Here is a 13649-nt window from a genome sequence, read left to right as displayed (position 1 = left end):
TTTCCTACAGGTTTTCTTTAGTCCTTTGTTGTAGCAGCTGGCATTGGACGCTGGTGTCAGACAAGACTGTTTTTCTCAGTCAGTGCAGCAGTGCCTGTGCTGCTCTAAAAATGCTTCAAAGACACAAAAGGGCCCTGTTGCTGTACTAAAATTGCTTTGTTCTCTGTCCCATGCTTGGGTGCAGACTTAGCCCAGTGAAGGTGGTCAGTGCCTCAGCCTGCAGTCTGTGAGGTGGGGGCAATGCTGGCTCTCTGCACATGCCTTAGGAATTCCTGGTAGAGTTTTTTTTTCTTGTTTTCTCTTGGCAATAGAATTTTGACCTTCGTGGGTGTCAGGAAACAAGCTGAATACATCTCACAGAAATCCATTCACAGGTCAGACATTCCTCCATAAACAGTCCTTTAAAGGCTTCTGCGGTGCCTCGTGTGCCTCCAGCAGTGTTGGAGGATCCTCTCCCTTTATCCACGTCCTTCATCCCTCTGAAGAAATCAGGAAGATTTGTTCATTTGTACCCAAACCTAAGCACTGAAGCATGTACAGAAATCATATCACAGAATGGTTTGGGTTTGAAGGGGCCTTAAAGATCATCCCATTGCAATCTCCTGCCATGGGCAGGGACAGCTCTCACTGGACCAGGCTGCTGAGAGCATCTGAGTAGTTCCAGCTCCACCAGTGAAGTTAGAGCTCTCTGTGTTGCATCCACTGTTTTTAAAATGTAGTTTACAACTTCTTTCAACATCAGTGGAAGTTCAGTACCAGTGAAGGCCTGATATTATTTTAAGAAGGATGCACTGAAGAGAACTGATTGTGTTCTTCTGGGTAAGATTTAAAAATTTTAAAAAAAATGTAGAAATGAAGGAATAGTAGCTGTGTAGAAAAGAAAGAGGACACAGGGAATAACAGTTTTTGAGAAGTTTTTCTGTTTCAAAGCTGCACTCTGCTCTCCCTCACCTTTGTTCCCTACACATCTAGTCAAAGAGTGACTCGTGAGTGGCTTCTCTAAAATACATGAAACTAATTACATTTTAAATCCTGACTAGTGCAAATAAGGGCTGTCTATCAGCTTAAATCAGTTATAGTTTATATACTCAGAAATAAGTTTGAGGGTTTTTTTTGCTGTTGGTTTTTTTTACTTACTCATGTTACATAACTCTGTGTGTTCACTGAACAGTGTCTAATGCCAGATGGGTTTATTTTTCTGAGAGCTTGCATTCCCTAGCTCAGAAAGTTTTCTAAAATGTGATTGCCTCCAATTTGGAATGCCTTATTATCTGAAAGTGGGCTGGTACATCTTGAGGCATTTAAGAAGTGTTTAAAACACTCTATGGATGTATTGCTATATTTCAACAGAATTATAATCAAAAGAAGGTGGTGAATGATTAATCTTGGCTGGATTTCTGGTTGGTTTGTTTGTTTTCTCTTCAGGTGGAGGCTGTGACAGATTTTGGGCTTCAATACAAAGGAGAACTGACAGTAGTTTTACGTTATATTCCCCCAGACAGAAACCTAATGCTTCCTCTGGGGCAGTTTCAAGGTAAAACAAACGTTAATAAGGAGTATCTTAAAAGTCATGTGATGATGATGATGTATTAAAAATCCTCACGTAGGGTGAAGTAATGGTACTGGTGAAGATTGAAATGGTACTTTAATATGCTCATTTGTAGAATCACAGAATGTTAAGGGCTTAGAATGGACCTGAAAGACCATCTAGTCCCAAGCCCCCTGCCACGAGCAGGGACACCTTCCACTAGACCAGGTTGCTCGAGGCCTTATCCAACCTGGCTTCAATAGTTATGTGTGGAAATTATGAAACATGTGTATGTTTCTTTTGCTTCATCCTTTACTCTTACACTGAACTTAAGGAAAGAGAAAGGAAGAGGAATATGCAGTCAATGTTTGATGCATGGCTCTGACTTAATTAAAAAAAAAAAAAGCCAGACATTAGGTAACATGATCAAGGGCAGCCACAGAGAAATAAATTGTCTGCATTGTAGCCTGAGAGTTCTTTTTTCAGCTAGCTATATACAGTGTTTAGCTGATCAAGGAAGAAACTTCACTTAATTCTTCATGCTTAATTCACCTTAATCTGCCTCCTCATTTTCTCCCATTTTTCACACTGCTTTTCCTCTGCTCACTTTACTGTATTACTGCTGCAATTTAGTCCTGTAAAATCTTATTTGAGTTCTTTAGGGTGAGCCATTATTTTCATCAGCAATGAACAAGGGAGAAGAGTTGCTATCTCTTTGCATTGTATTAGCATGAGGAACAGCAATCCTTTGAAGGGAGAGCAATCACTGGGTAGCACCTGAGTGCACATGGATATACCAGATGCAGGTATATCACTGTCTCAGTGACAGTATTGCTTGTTAGCATTTGCATTTGATGGATTAGATTTCTTTATTCTCCTTTCTTCTTTTTTTTTTTTTCAGACAGATGATATTCCCTCTTACTAGTAGTAAGGTTTCCTCAAGGTTTGCTCTCTTAAAAGCTCCATGTTATCAGCTCAGTCCAGATACAGTCTGCATTTTTTAAAATTAGTACATTTAACATCACTCCTGATGATTACTTTTAAAAATCTAGCCAAGACAATATACATTTTAAAATCAGTCTTACAGTGTATGCGTAATTTCTGATTGTAATTTTGCAACTTTGTTCTATGCTTAGGAAAGAGAGGCTTCAAAAAAGGAAAGAAAGGAGATTCTCATCTGCCAACTGGAGGCATATTAGAAGTCCTCATCAAAGAAGCAAAGAATTTAACAGCAGTGAAATCAGGAGGCACATCTGATACTTTTGTTAAAGGGTTTGTGGGGTTTTTTCCTCTCCTTTTTTTAATGACTGCACTGGATCTAATTTAAGATTTGTGTCACATGCCTGTAAGCATGTGGGTACACAAAAATTTTACATAGTACGACAACATATGTGTGTTTTTTAGACATGTAGTATTTTGTGTTGGACAGTCAAAATCCAAACTGCGCAGAATGCTTGTGTTTGAAAAAAATTAACCAAATCCTGCATCTCTCATTATAATGGATTCCTCATAAATGTAGGATATGCATTATAAATGTTACATTTAGGAAGTAATAGATACCTTAAAACATTTTTCTTTGCCATATTTTGCTCTGAATGCTAGTTTTCAGGCTTGCTGATTTCTAGATATGTTCTAATTCACAGTAATGGGTTGAGTGTTGTTACTAAACAAGGTCCACAGAAACATCCTGTCTTTAATTCCCTGGTGGAACTTAGATTTTATCTTGATCTTCTGCTGTGATCTTCTACTTCTGCTGAAGTAATTTTCATTTCTTTCTGGACAATCTCTTGTTGCACTTTGAGCTAGACACTGGACAAGACTCCAGAGAGATCCCTTCTAGCCAATCTTTTTATGACTCTGTCTGTATTTAGCCTCACTGAAACAAAAAGGTTATGGTTGAGACTTGGGGGCAAGGAGACTGAATTCCAATTTCTGCTTGTGGTAACTGACACTGTAGGTATGAGAACAAATGGAGCACAAATGCAAAATAAGCACTTGAGGTAGATGCTTAACATAATACCAGTGGGGAGACTGGATCCTGATCCCATTTGAGCCTCTACATCATTGTTATATATTTTGAATACTACGTGAAAATCCATTTCCATATTCATTTTCCATTATCTCCCAGATACCTGCTCCCAGACGACAGCAAAGCTACAAAACACAAGACTCCCATAGTAAAAAGGAGCGTGAACCCCCAGTGGAATCACACCTTTGCCTTCGGTGGCTTGAATTCAGGGGACATACGGAATGTCTGCCTGGAACTGACTGTGTGGGACAAGGAGTCGCTTTCCAGTAATATTTTTTTGGGAGGTGTCCGCTTGAGCACTGGAAATGGTAAGGTCCCATCTGACTCAGGTTGTTTTTCTTACTCTGCTCTCCTCTTTCCTTACTCCATGTGATTCATGAAGAACAGAAATGCTACTGAGTGTTTTGAAAATACACGGGAATCTGTGGAATTTGAAAATGGAGAAAAGCATGTAGATAATCTGTAGATGATTTAGTTCTTTCCTCCACTGAATGAGACACAAAAATTATGCGCCCATTTGTATTTCTGTACAATCTAGAAGAACTGTGAATACCTTGGGAAGCATTCCTTAGCATCCCAGTGAGAAGGAGTCAACTACTACTGTGCAGCAGCAGCCTTTCTGCCGACCATGGTGTGAGCTGGAAGAGGTGTGAATCCATTCCTCCTGTGCTGGGAAAAAGTTGTTTGTGGTGCAGTGTGGGGAGGTTTTTGAGCCTCTGCCCGTGTGCCTGAGGGTGTTCAATAACAAACTGGTGCTCTCCAGGAGCTGCCTGTTTTCAGTACAACTCCCTGTACAGGTGGAAGTGTAAAGTGCTTGTCATTTCTCGTGTACACTGTTGTAAATGAGGAGTGATGGTATCCAACTGCTTCCTAAAAGGCAAATTCCCTTGTTTTTACCATTGTCAGGTGTAAGCAATGGCAAGGAGGTTGACTGGATGGACTCTCAAGGGGAAGAGCAGCACCTCTGGCAGAAGATGATTGACAGTCCAGGAGCTGCAGTGGAAGGGGTGTTAATGCTGAGATCCAGCATGGGGAAACGCAGACTCTGAAAGACTTTAACTCCTGGGGGTGCCACAGGTACTCCTGGCTTCAGGGGTGTCCAGGCTCTTGTCACTTTGCCCATGTGAACATGAGAAGGGTTGTACCCTTTGCCTTGGATATTAAGGCTCTGAGTGAGATTTTAATGCATTCTGCACTTTCATGCACACATTCTTTACCCAGGCTTCTTGTGTGAATTGTTTCTCCTGAAGCCAGTGAGAACTGGAGCTTGCACAGAGATCAGACTGGCTTTCTCTGTCCCCTCTGGTGGCTGGTGTGCAGCTGATGAGCACTCTGCCTGAGGGCTGCTCAGAGTGAGCAGATTCTCTCGCTGGTCATTTAGTGAGTAATGCCAGGTTTATGAATCTCCTTCTGGCTCAGGGATGGCCCAGAAGGCAGCAGTGGCACACAATAGGCAGATTCAGAGTCAGTCTGTGCTTTGGTGTTTCTAAGTTAAGAAGCCATAATGTTATGAAGGACAACAGTGTTCCTTCATCATGTTTGCTTGTTGGGATGTGCAGAAGGCTTGGGACCAAAGCCCACCCAAGCAGGGCCAATGCAGAGTGTTGCATTGCCCTAGAAACAGGCAGCAGTGAGCTGGTGGGCAGGGCTGGTGTCCTGGCATCCTCTGGGTATTTTAATGCACGTGTAGAAAAGGCAGACTTGGTCCAATGTAAATCAAAGAGCCTCCAATGAAAATAAATCATAACAAATCCTCAAAGAGTTTCCAGAACTACGTGATGCTACTGTGTTTGTCATGCAGTTGACAGCTCTAGCCAAGACCTTCTGATGTCATTGAACAGAGGGAATATGTCCACATGCTAGTCCCCATCTGTGTTGCTGAGATGAGACACATGCCAGGTTTGGACAGCTAAAACTTGATTCAACAGATTGTATAGAACAGAATGGGATTAAAGCACATGCCAAAATGATTTGCATAACTGTAAAATCTCCTCTGAATGGGCTGGGGTCCCATTCAGGCCCATGCACATTATTTATAGTTCAAGTAGGACATTTTTTGTCCTGAATATCCCCCAGTGGATTTAATGGTGAGCAGGTCTTGGCCAATACGGTCATTAATCTTATTAACCATGACAATTGTTCAACAGTAATTTTGTGATTCATCAAAGTGTAAGACAAAGGAAGATCAGGAAACTGAGTGAACAGCATTTCTTCTGAACTTTCCACAATTAGAACACAACTTTATATTTGCACTGGTAAATTACTTTATAGCTATTCCTACATTTTTTCCCCCCAAAGTTTATTGCAAGAAATCTATATTGAACAACAGAATATAATCTGATAGCTAAGCAAATACAGCTGGAGATTTTGACATCTGTAGTTGTCATAGTGTACAATTAAGTACAAGTATTTAGAGCTGAATTCAAAACTTTAAAATGTAACATTAATTCTTCTCTTTTTAAGATATTTTATGCTGTTTTTTGCTGGAGTGGCTGAAAACTGCAGGGAAGTTTACAGCCAATCTTTTAAAATCATAATATTATTGAATAAAAAAAAAGTATTTATTCATGTTGAAAACAGCAGTTTTAATAAAATTTTTTGTTTCATTATGCATAAGTTATTTCAAAATTCTGATATGACTTTTAAAAGTCACTGGAGGTACTGCTTGCCCAGTTGGAGACTCACCATTTTCAGCAATTACCAAGTCATCTTTGAAAATGATAATTCTCCTACAGAATCTCAGATTGGGAACCAAATGTCAGTGGTTACTCAAGAAAACTGACTTCATTTTCCTTCTTTATCTTTTCTTCATTTTCTTCTGAAGTTCAGCTCAAATTGGGCAGTGAGGGAAGTCTAGTCTGGTTTTAGCTTTTAATTTTTCCAACCTAAATGATTCTGTCATTCTACAATTCTGTGCTGCAGATGCTGTGAGCTGATAAATTAGAGCACAAATATCAAGCACACAACATTTTATGACCTTATTCTTATCACCATAGTCCGTCTTTAATATCAGATTATTTTTTATCAGTATCTTCTAAAGTGACCAAACCTAACTTTTGACACCTAAACTACCTCTCTTTTTAACAGAATTGTTTTGAGTTGTCTTGGTTGTTTGTACTACAAATCTGAATTTATTTTGGAAATAATAATATTACATTGACATGTAGGCACAAACTTGTTTTTTTTTTTTTCTTTTGCTAGAAGTTGTTTCAAATGGATAAACTTGTTGAATGTAAAGAAAATGGTTCTTCAAGATAAAATTCCAGCTTGAGTTGTAGAGGAATATTGGACTGTTGAATGGTTTGCTTTGATTAATTTTGATGGTGAAAATGGCAAAAATAACAACAAAAAAATTCCTCCAAGTTGGACCTTGAAATGAGCATTTTTTCATTTGCCAAACTGAAAAAACTTAAAAGAATTTTAAATTTAATTTACTTTTGCATGGAGCACAAGCATTTGCCCAATTTTTGAATGGTACTTCGTAATCTCCTAAGCATGAACATTTTAGCTAAATCACATCTTGCTTTGAAACAAAAAAAAAATATATTTTACTGCTCCAACTTCTGCCCATTTTGGACATAAAGCAGATTTTGTGATGAATGGTTGCATCTGGGAAGTGTCACCCAGCACATACATGGGCTTTAAGCTCTGCCTTTTCCTTCCAAAGGGCCAAAATGTCACTCTGGGCCCACACCTGAAATTCCAGGCTGGGCTATGAACAGGCTGCAGTTCAGCCTATGGAGGGAACAGTTTCACCTGGGAAGGAATTCTGGCCAAGGTGGTGGGGATTGCCATTGGTGGGGGTTGGGGTAGAAGAGCGAAGTGACCTGCTGGGTATAGCAGGGACAGTTCTGCAGCATGGTGTCACACTCACCAGAGCCTCGGAGAGACCATGAGCATCAGATAAACACCAGAGCAATTTGGAAAGTTTTGCTGCTCTCTGATGTTATCAGCCCATTTGTAGGAATCATCTGATTTATGGAAAATGTCACATTTAATTATGTCTCTCATCTCTTTGTTCTCGTCTTCTGTAAAGATGGTTTATGGTTTGGAAAAAGCACAAGATGATTAACTGCAGATGTGATTTCTTGTTTCCCGGATATTTGAATTAATTGCCCATAATTGTGCGTCATCATGCACTGTGTGTTACCAGGCTGAACAAAAAAGACAGAAAGCCAGGAATTAGACCAAAGCCTTCCTTTTCTATCTGTATTGATAATATTGAAGGTGCATGAATGGTTTATTCAAAGCTAATTTTTAGGAGGAAATGGGCACAATTTTCACACTGATTCATAAACTCCTGCCCTGAGTAAACAGACAGAGCAGAGATGATGTTTCTGAAGTCTTTTTCTACACAGACCTGGACAACTGAAGCTGCATCAGTGAAGAAGAAATCTGCTCTATGGTGGGTGCAGAAAACGTGTTACAAAACACATTTTACTCTGCTACATATTTTTCTAGCAGGGTTTGTGATTAAATTTTGAGGGTTCAACCGATTAAAGAAGAATAAAAGTGCAACATTTGCTGTAAAAGGTCAAGTTGGGCCAGTAAACACATCTATAGACAGCGCCAATAACTATCAAAAAGAGCTGATGCTGAGGGCTTTCCAAGCCCTGCCAGCAGATTTTGGTTTCCAGCCCTGCTCTCTGGTGATTTTCTCTATCAGCTGAATGGGGACTTCAGGCTTCTAAACCTGCTTACATGCTGAGATACTAAAACCAGGATGCAATTATTCCTATCTCCTCTACCTCCACCATGTTACACTTGAGATGAGAGGAAAGCTGCAAAGTCTGGGAGCTGCTGTTGCCATCTTCCTGTGCTAATCCAAGTGCTACTGCCCTCCTTGGATACCTTTCAGATACCACATTTTCACCTTTCTTTTCAGCTGTAATGGTTTCAGAGAGAAAGCATTGGGAGGGTGAGCATGTTTTGATCATGGTACATTAGACTGGAAGCTTTTTCTCCTGTGCCTCTCCAATGCAGATTATGCTGAGGCAGCATGAATGAAGCATTTTTATATGTTAATTTTTGATTTTTCTTTTCCTGATTGGTTAAGCCCTGCTAAATGCAATTATTCTAAGTTGTATTCTGCAAAATGTCAACTCAACTATAACAGCAGAGCAGCCTTTGAGCATCCACTGGTCCTAATTGATAAGGAGAAGTAACAGCAGGGTTACATTTTAGTCTGATGTAATTTTGACTTCTTGATGGCTCTGCACATTGCCCAACTTCAGGAGTGTAAAGTTTGCAGTTTGTTTTATAGCATCAATGAAGAGAAAAGCTGCTTGGATCTCTGACACCTTTGGAGAAGAGATCAGAGTCCTGTTTCCACAGCTGTCTGGTTTGTGGGCTCACACAAGATAATAAGAGTTGTACCTGAACCTTTGGAAGGGTCTCTCTTCCCTTTGGTTCAGCAGCCATGACCAGAAGGCTCTCCCTGGACACTGATCCCCAGAATCTGGGAGGGGGCAGCATGCAGAAGTGATGGGAGAGCCCCACTTATTTTCTTCTATATGAAGTTAAGACTGAAATTTTCCTTTGCTAATATACAGTTTTTTCAGCACTTTTCCACCATGACATAAACAAGTATCATCTGAGAGCTGACCCATGCACTTTATAAACTTTTTTTTCAACTAATTAGTTAGTATTTTTTTCTACCCCCAGAAATGTTAACCTTTGAGAACCCTAGAGAAATTATGGTGAATTCCAGAACAGGATGCAGACTATTATTTGCAGTGATGCCCTTTACCATGGCTCAGCAGGAGCTGCTGAGAAGCATCCTAACAGAACCTTTACCACTGTGCCCATGAATTTCCTCCCTGATTTCATGTTTTCAAATGCTGTTTAATAAGTGATTATACAGTGTTAATTATACTGTGTATATTGACACTGGAAACTGAATCTCAGCTTGCTTTTTAGGTGACTTTTTAGGTTGCTTTTGAAACTCACCCTGGCTGCATCTTGACCTTTTATTTACATTATTTATATCAACAACCCTACTTTGTGGCAATAACATTTACATGGCTGTGTGCTACTGCTGCTGACAGCTCTCTGTATATTTTTGAGAATAGTTCTAATTGTTGAGGTTTGCCTAAAGCCAAGCATAGTCATTTGTTGCAGCAATTAGAGAATGTCACATATCCCTCATACCGCCTTTGTTCTGCTTAAAATCTGTTGCTAGCAATTTGTTTAATTATTCTAGTGGACATGAACAGTAGTAGCAGTAAATGGCATTGCAGTATGTTAAGCTCTGCCCAAATTGAGACAAAGCAATGTTTTCTGCTGAGAACATTTTTGTACTGTGCATTGTACATTGTTTTGTGGACAAAGATGGCTGGTAAGCCATTTTCAGCTCTTGTCAAGATTTCTGTTATGTCTTCTAAATTAAAATACTGAAATGCTGTTGTGTCTTTGTCTCTCCTAAAATGAATTACAGGAAACTATGTCTCCCAGGAGTATCCCATATTATCTCACTGAGGTACAGACATCACATATATGTGATGCAAGGGGCCTGGCATGTTTTCAGAGGTGGGACTCGATTGATGGTGTCTCTGTCTCTCCTTTTTTTTTTTGTCTTAAAAGCACTTAAAGTGTAGAAATTAAGCTATATTTGATTTCATAAGCATTAAATCTGATTTCTTTTAAATATGTAATTCTAAGGAAAAGGGAAATACAGCATTCTCTTCCTCCTTGCAATAAAATTATTTTAAATGTATATTAACTCTGCCTGTTCACCAGGTCTTCCCCTCCATCTCTGAATCTCCTGCCCCTTCCCTAGTTCAAGGTCCTGCCCACTTGAACATCCAGGTATGTTCAAAATGTATTTTTCTGTAATTTCTGGTACTGATTTCTTTTTTAATTATAAGAAAAATCAACAAGCATTCGACCCCTCAATTTACACTTTCAGCAGAGTCGTGTTCAGTTCAACTTACCTCAGAGCTGAGGGCTCTCTTACATCTTGTGGTTCTCCAGTGCCCTAGGCTGTTGTGTCTTGCTGCGCCTTCCCAGCGAGAAAGGAGGCAAACCCCACTCCTGGGCTCTGGGCTTGTGCTGCCTCTGCTCACTCTGAAAGCCTGGCTCAGTTCCTGTGCCCAGCCCAGCAGGGCTCAGTGGTCTCAGTGTGGTTTGAGCACAGGGTCTTCTGCCCTCACACCACTCTTGCTGGCTCTGGCCTTTATGGGCAGGTCAGACACCCAAAAACTGGAAAGCAGCTGCAGGCAGGGGAAGAGCCCTCCTGCCATTTCTCTGCTCTCTGCACCTTTGCTCAGGACTGTACTCAAGGACTTGCTTGAGGGTCTGGAAGACACCTCTGTCACTCCTGTACAACTGAACATTAGTTCCTCCTCCCCTTCTCTTGGAGGTGAGAGATGACAAATTCTCCTTGTAAATTTGAAGTTTGGGCCATCCTAATTATTGAAATTCAGGTTTTGGTTACTTTCTGGCTGCATGGGAGACATGTTGGTAACTAGATATGCACTATTCTGCATGGACACAGGCATTCCCATTTGTTCCCTCTATGTTTCACAGGGCATGCAGCAGCTGGGTCACTGCTTGAAAGAGGCCAGAGAAAAAACACATGTCCTCTCCTCAGCTGCCCATGTCCTCACTGGCTCCTCTAGCTGAGGCAGCCTTGCTGCTCTCTGCCTTCCAGCACCTGCACTTCCCACTCTTCCCTTCACCAAGCTGCCATAAAAATATCCTTCAGCCACAAATGGAGAAATGGGCAGCAACTACATGGCCAAGAGGAGCTGTGCCACCCCCTGACAGTGTGAAGCACTTTTCACTTCCTGGGGATGTACAGCAGGAACAGAGACTGTGGTGAGTGGCTGGAAGCGATCAAGCACTGAGATTGCACAGCCTGAGCTCTATTATTCCCCCACCTCAATTTAAAAAGTGAGTTGTGATTGTAAGAGTATTTAAATACACTCCAGGTTACTCTTTAGGCTCTGCATTTTCATTAATTACGTGATGCAGTCTGACTCATGCTCTTATGTAAGTACTGAGCTGTAATGAAGTCCCATGTTGTGATCGTTTAATGCAGAGCTGTGAAGGATCATTGGTGTTTTCATTAAAACACAACACTTTCTGTCCCAGAGGGCTTTGGACTTCAAGAATAGGGATGTGCAACTTCAAATTTGTCTCTCTTCTGCAGCTGTAGAGGAGGTGTGTGACAGCAGGGGTTGTTCTCATCTAATTAGGTGGATTATTGGGTAGAATCTGGGGAAAATCAGGCCATTTACAAAATTTGTTTTTGCTGAGAAACTGCTGCCTCTCACAATTTATCTCAATAGTTTTGTTTGTAAAAGATGCTGCAAGTCAGGAACAGTAATTCTTTTCTCATCTGAAATAATTGAAGTCTTCTGGTTCATGCTCAGAACCTCCAGATTGATGTAGGAACCTCCAGCCCATGACTGTATCCACACGCTGTGATGTGTCACATCTCCTGCAATGAACAGCCTGGAGGTGGGATGGAAAGGGTAAGACTTATGGCAGGTCTAATATTCATGTTTTCAATCAGATTTGCATTCTGACAGCAGTGGTAGGATTGGAGCTATGGTTAAGAAGAGCTGTGTTGATAGTATGAAAGAGACTCCAGCCAGCATAACTTTGAGGGAGCAGAATTTTTTTGTGAAACCTTTAATAAAAAAAAGTGCACTGGTGTAGATACTTATAGAACCTTGTAGAACCTTGCTTATGCAGTGTTATTTTTCTGGGACCAGAAGTGTACAGGATGAGTTACTGAAATATATTTGCATATATAATTGCTGGGCTAAAGCCAGAACTAGTTCTAGTAAATCCCTTGTTCAAACACTCCCAAAGGCAATTTTACCAAATCCCTGCATACCATACATGCAGACTAATTTGACTCCGAAACAGAGATGGTACATGGTATTTTTCACTGTTCCCCACAAAAACATACAACAGAAAATGTCAGAAACCTTGTATTACTAATCAAGAGCAGCTTTTCTTAATCACAGGATTTTAACAGATGTTCTGTGCAGAATATAACTAGTAATCCAATCACTCATGCACTCTCCTCCACTTAATTCAATTTCCTGTAACAGCCTAGTGATTGCAATCACTTCCCTGATTGTAGCAATTGTAAAGCTTTGCTCCTGTTCACCCAGTCGTGAAAGATGACTGGATGCAGTGACTCTGTACCTAAATCAAACTGGAGCAGCAGCAGATTGCAATTGCAGCAATACAGGAGAAAAATCAGACCCATCTGAGATCTTTATTTTTGTATTTTTTAAATCATTGGAAATCATTTGCTCTCCTTTTTCAGTGAGGAAAGTGAGGGAACAAACCCCCCTAAACCCGTCCACTTGTGATTCATGCTCTAAGCACGTGCATGCAAAAGAACCTGAGCCAGAACTGGGGCCACAGCAGTCTGTGTGTGGATGTGTCCTTGGGCTGCCTCTGTGGCACAGGCACAGAATCACGGAGTGGTTTGGGTTGGAAGGGACCTAAGAGATCTTGTTCCAATCTCCCTGCTGTGGGCATGTTCCACAAGACATGCTCCAGAGAGCCCCATCCAACCTGGCCCTGAAAACCTCCAGATTCCTGGCCCTCATCACCCTCAGAATTTCTTCTTCCATCTAATCTAAACCTGTCCTCCTTCAGCTTAAGGCCTTTTCAATCACTCCTGCTCTCTTGCAGCTCCTTCAGGCTGCTCTAAGGTCTCCCTGGAGCCTTCTCTTCCCAGGCTGAGCAGCCCCAGTGCTCTCAGCCTGTCTCCATGGGAGAGGTGCTCCAGCCCTTGGGCCACCTCAGTGACTCTTCCCTGGTCTCCTTCCACAGCTCCATGTCCTTGGTGTTCCCAGCCCTGATTTCCTTAACCACTGACTGCTGTTAGGCAGCAGAGGGAAGGCAGATTGGGGTACAGCTGTGTCTACCAGTCCACAGGCTCTTACCCTCCTTGCTCCTTTACAGTGAGTTCAGCATTTACTTTATTGTTTGTTTGGTCAGGTCTGGAAAAGAAATGGTATTTCTGTGATTTTTGTCACCAATCCTGACCTCGCCCCTTACTCCTAACACCAACATTTGGAAAACCCAGGGCTTGCTTGCCCCTCAGCTGCTCATCCTGGCAAA

General features: G+C 41.2%; 1 protein-coding gene across 1 annotated transcript in view; it reads left to right on the top strand.

Moving 5' to 3' along the window:
* SYTL5 (synaptotagmin like 5) overlaps positions 1–6853 on the top strand; it is a 50581-nt gene extending 43728 nt beyond the window's left edge. The window contains exons 14-17 of the mRNA XM_054001920.1: positions 1426–1534; positions 2665–2800; positions 3657–3865; positions 4464–6853. Coding sequence (XP_053857895.1) covers positions 1426–1534; positions 2665–2800; positions 3657–3865; positions 4464–4606 — 597 coding nt within the window. The 3' untranslated portion in view covers positions 4607–6853. The remainder of the gene's footprint in view (positions 1–1425; positions 1535–2664; positions 2801–3656; positions 3866–4463) is intronic.
* Positions 6854–13649: the final 6796 nt, after the last annotated feature.

This window comes from Vidua macroura, chromosome 2, assembly GCF_024509145.1.
Source record: "Vidua macroura isolate BioBank_ID:100142 chromosome 2, ASM2450914v1, whole genome shotgun sequence".
NCBI lineage: Eukaryota > Metazoa > Chordata > Aves > Passeriformes > Viduidae > Vidua > Vidua macroura.
This window is presented reverse-complemented; position numbering and strand designations above follow the sequence as displayed.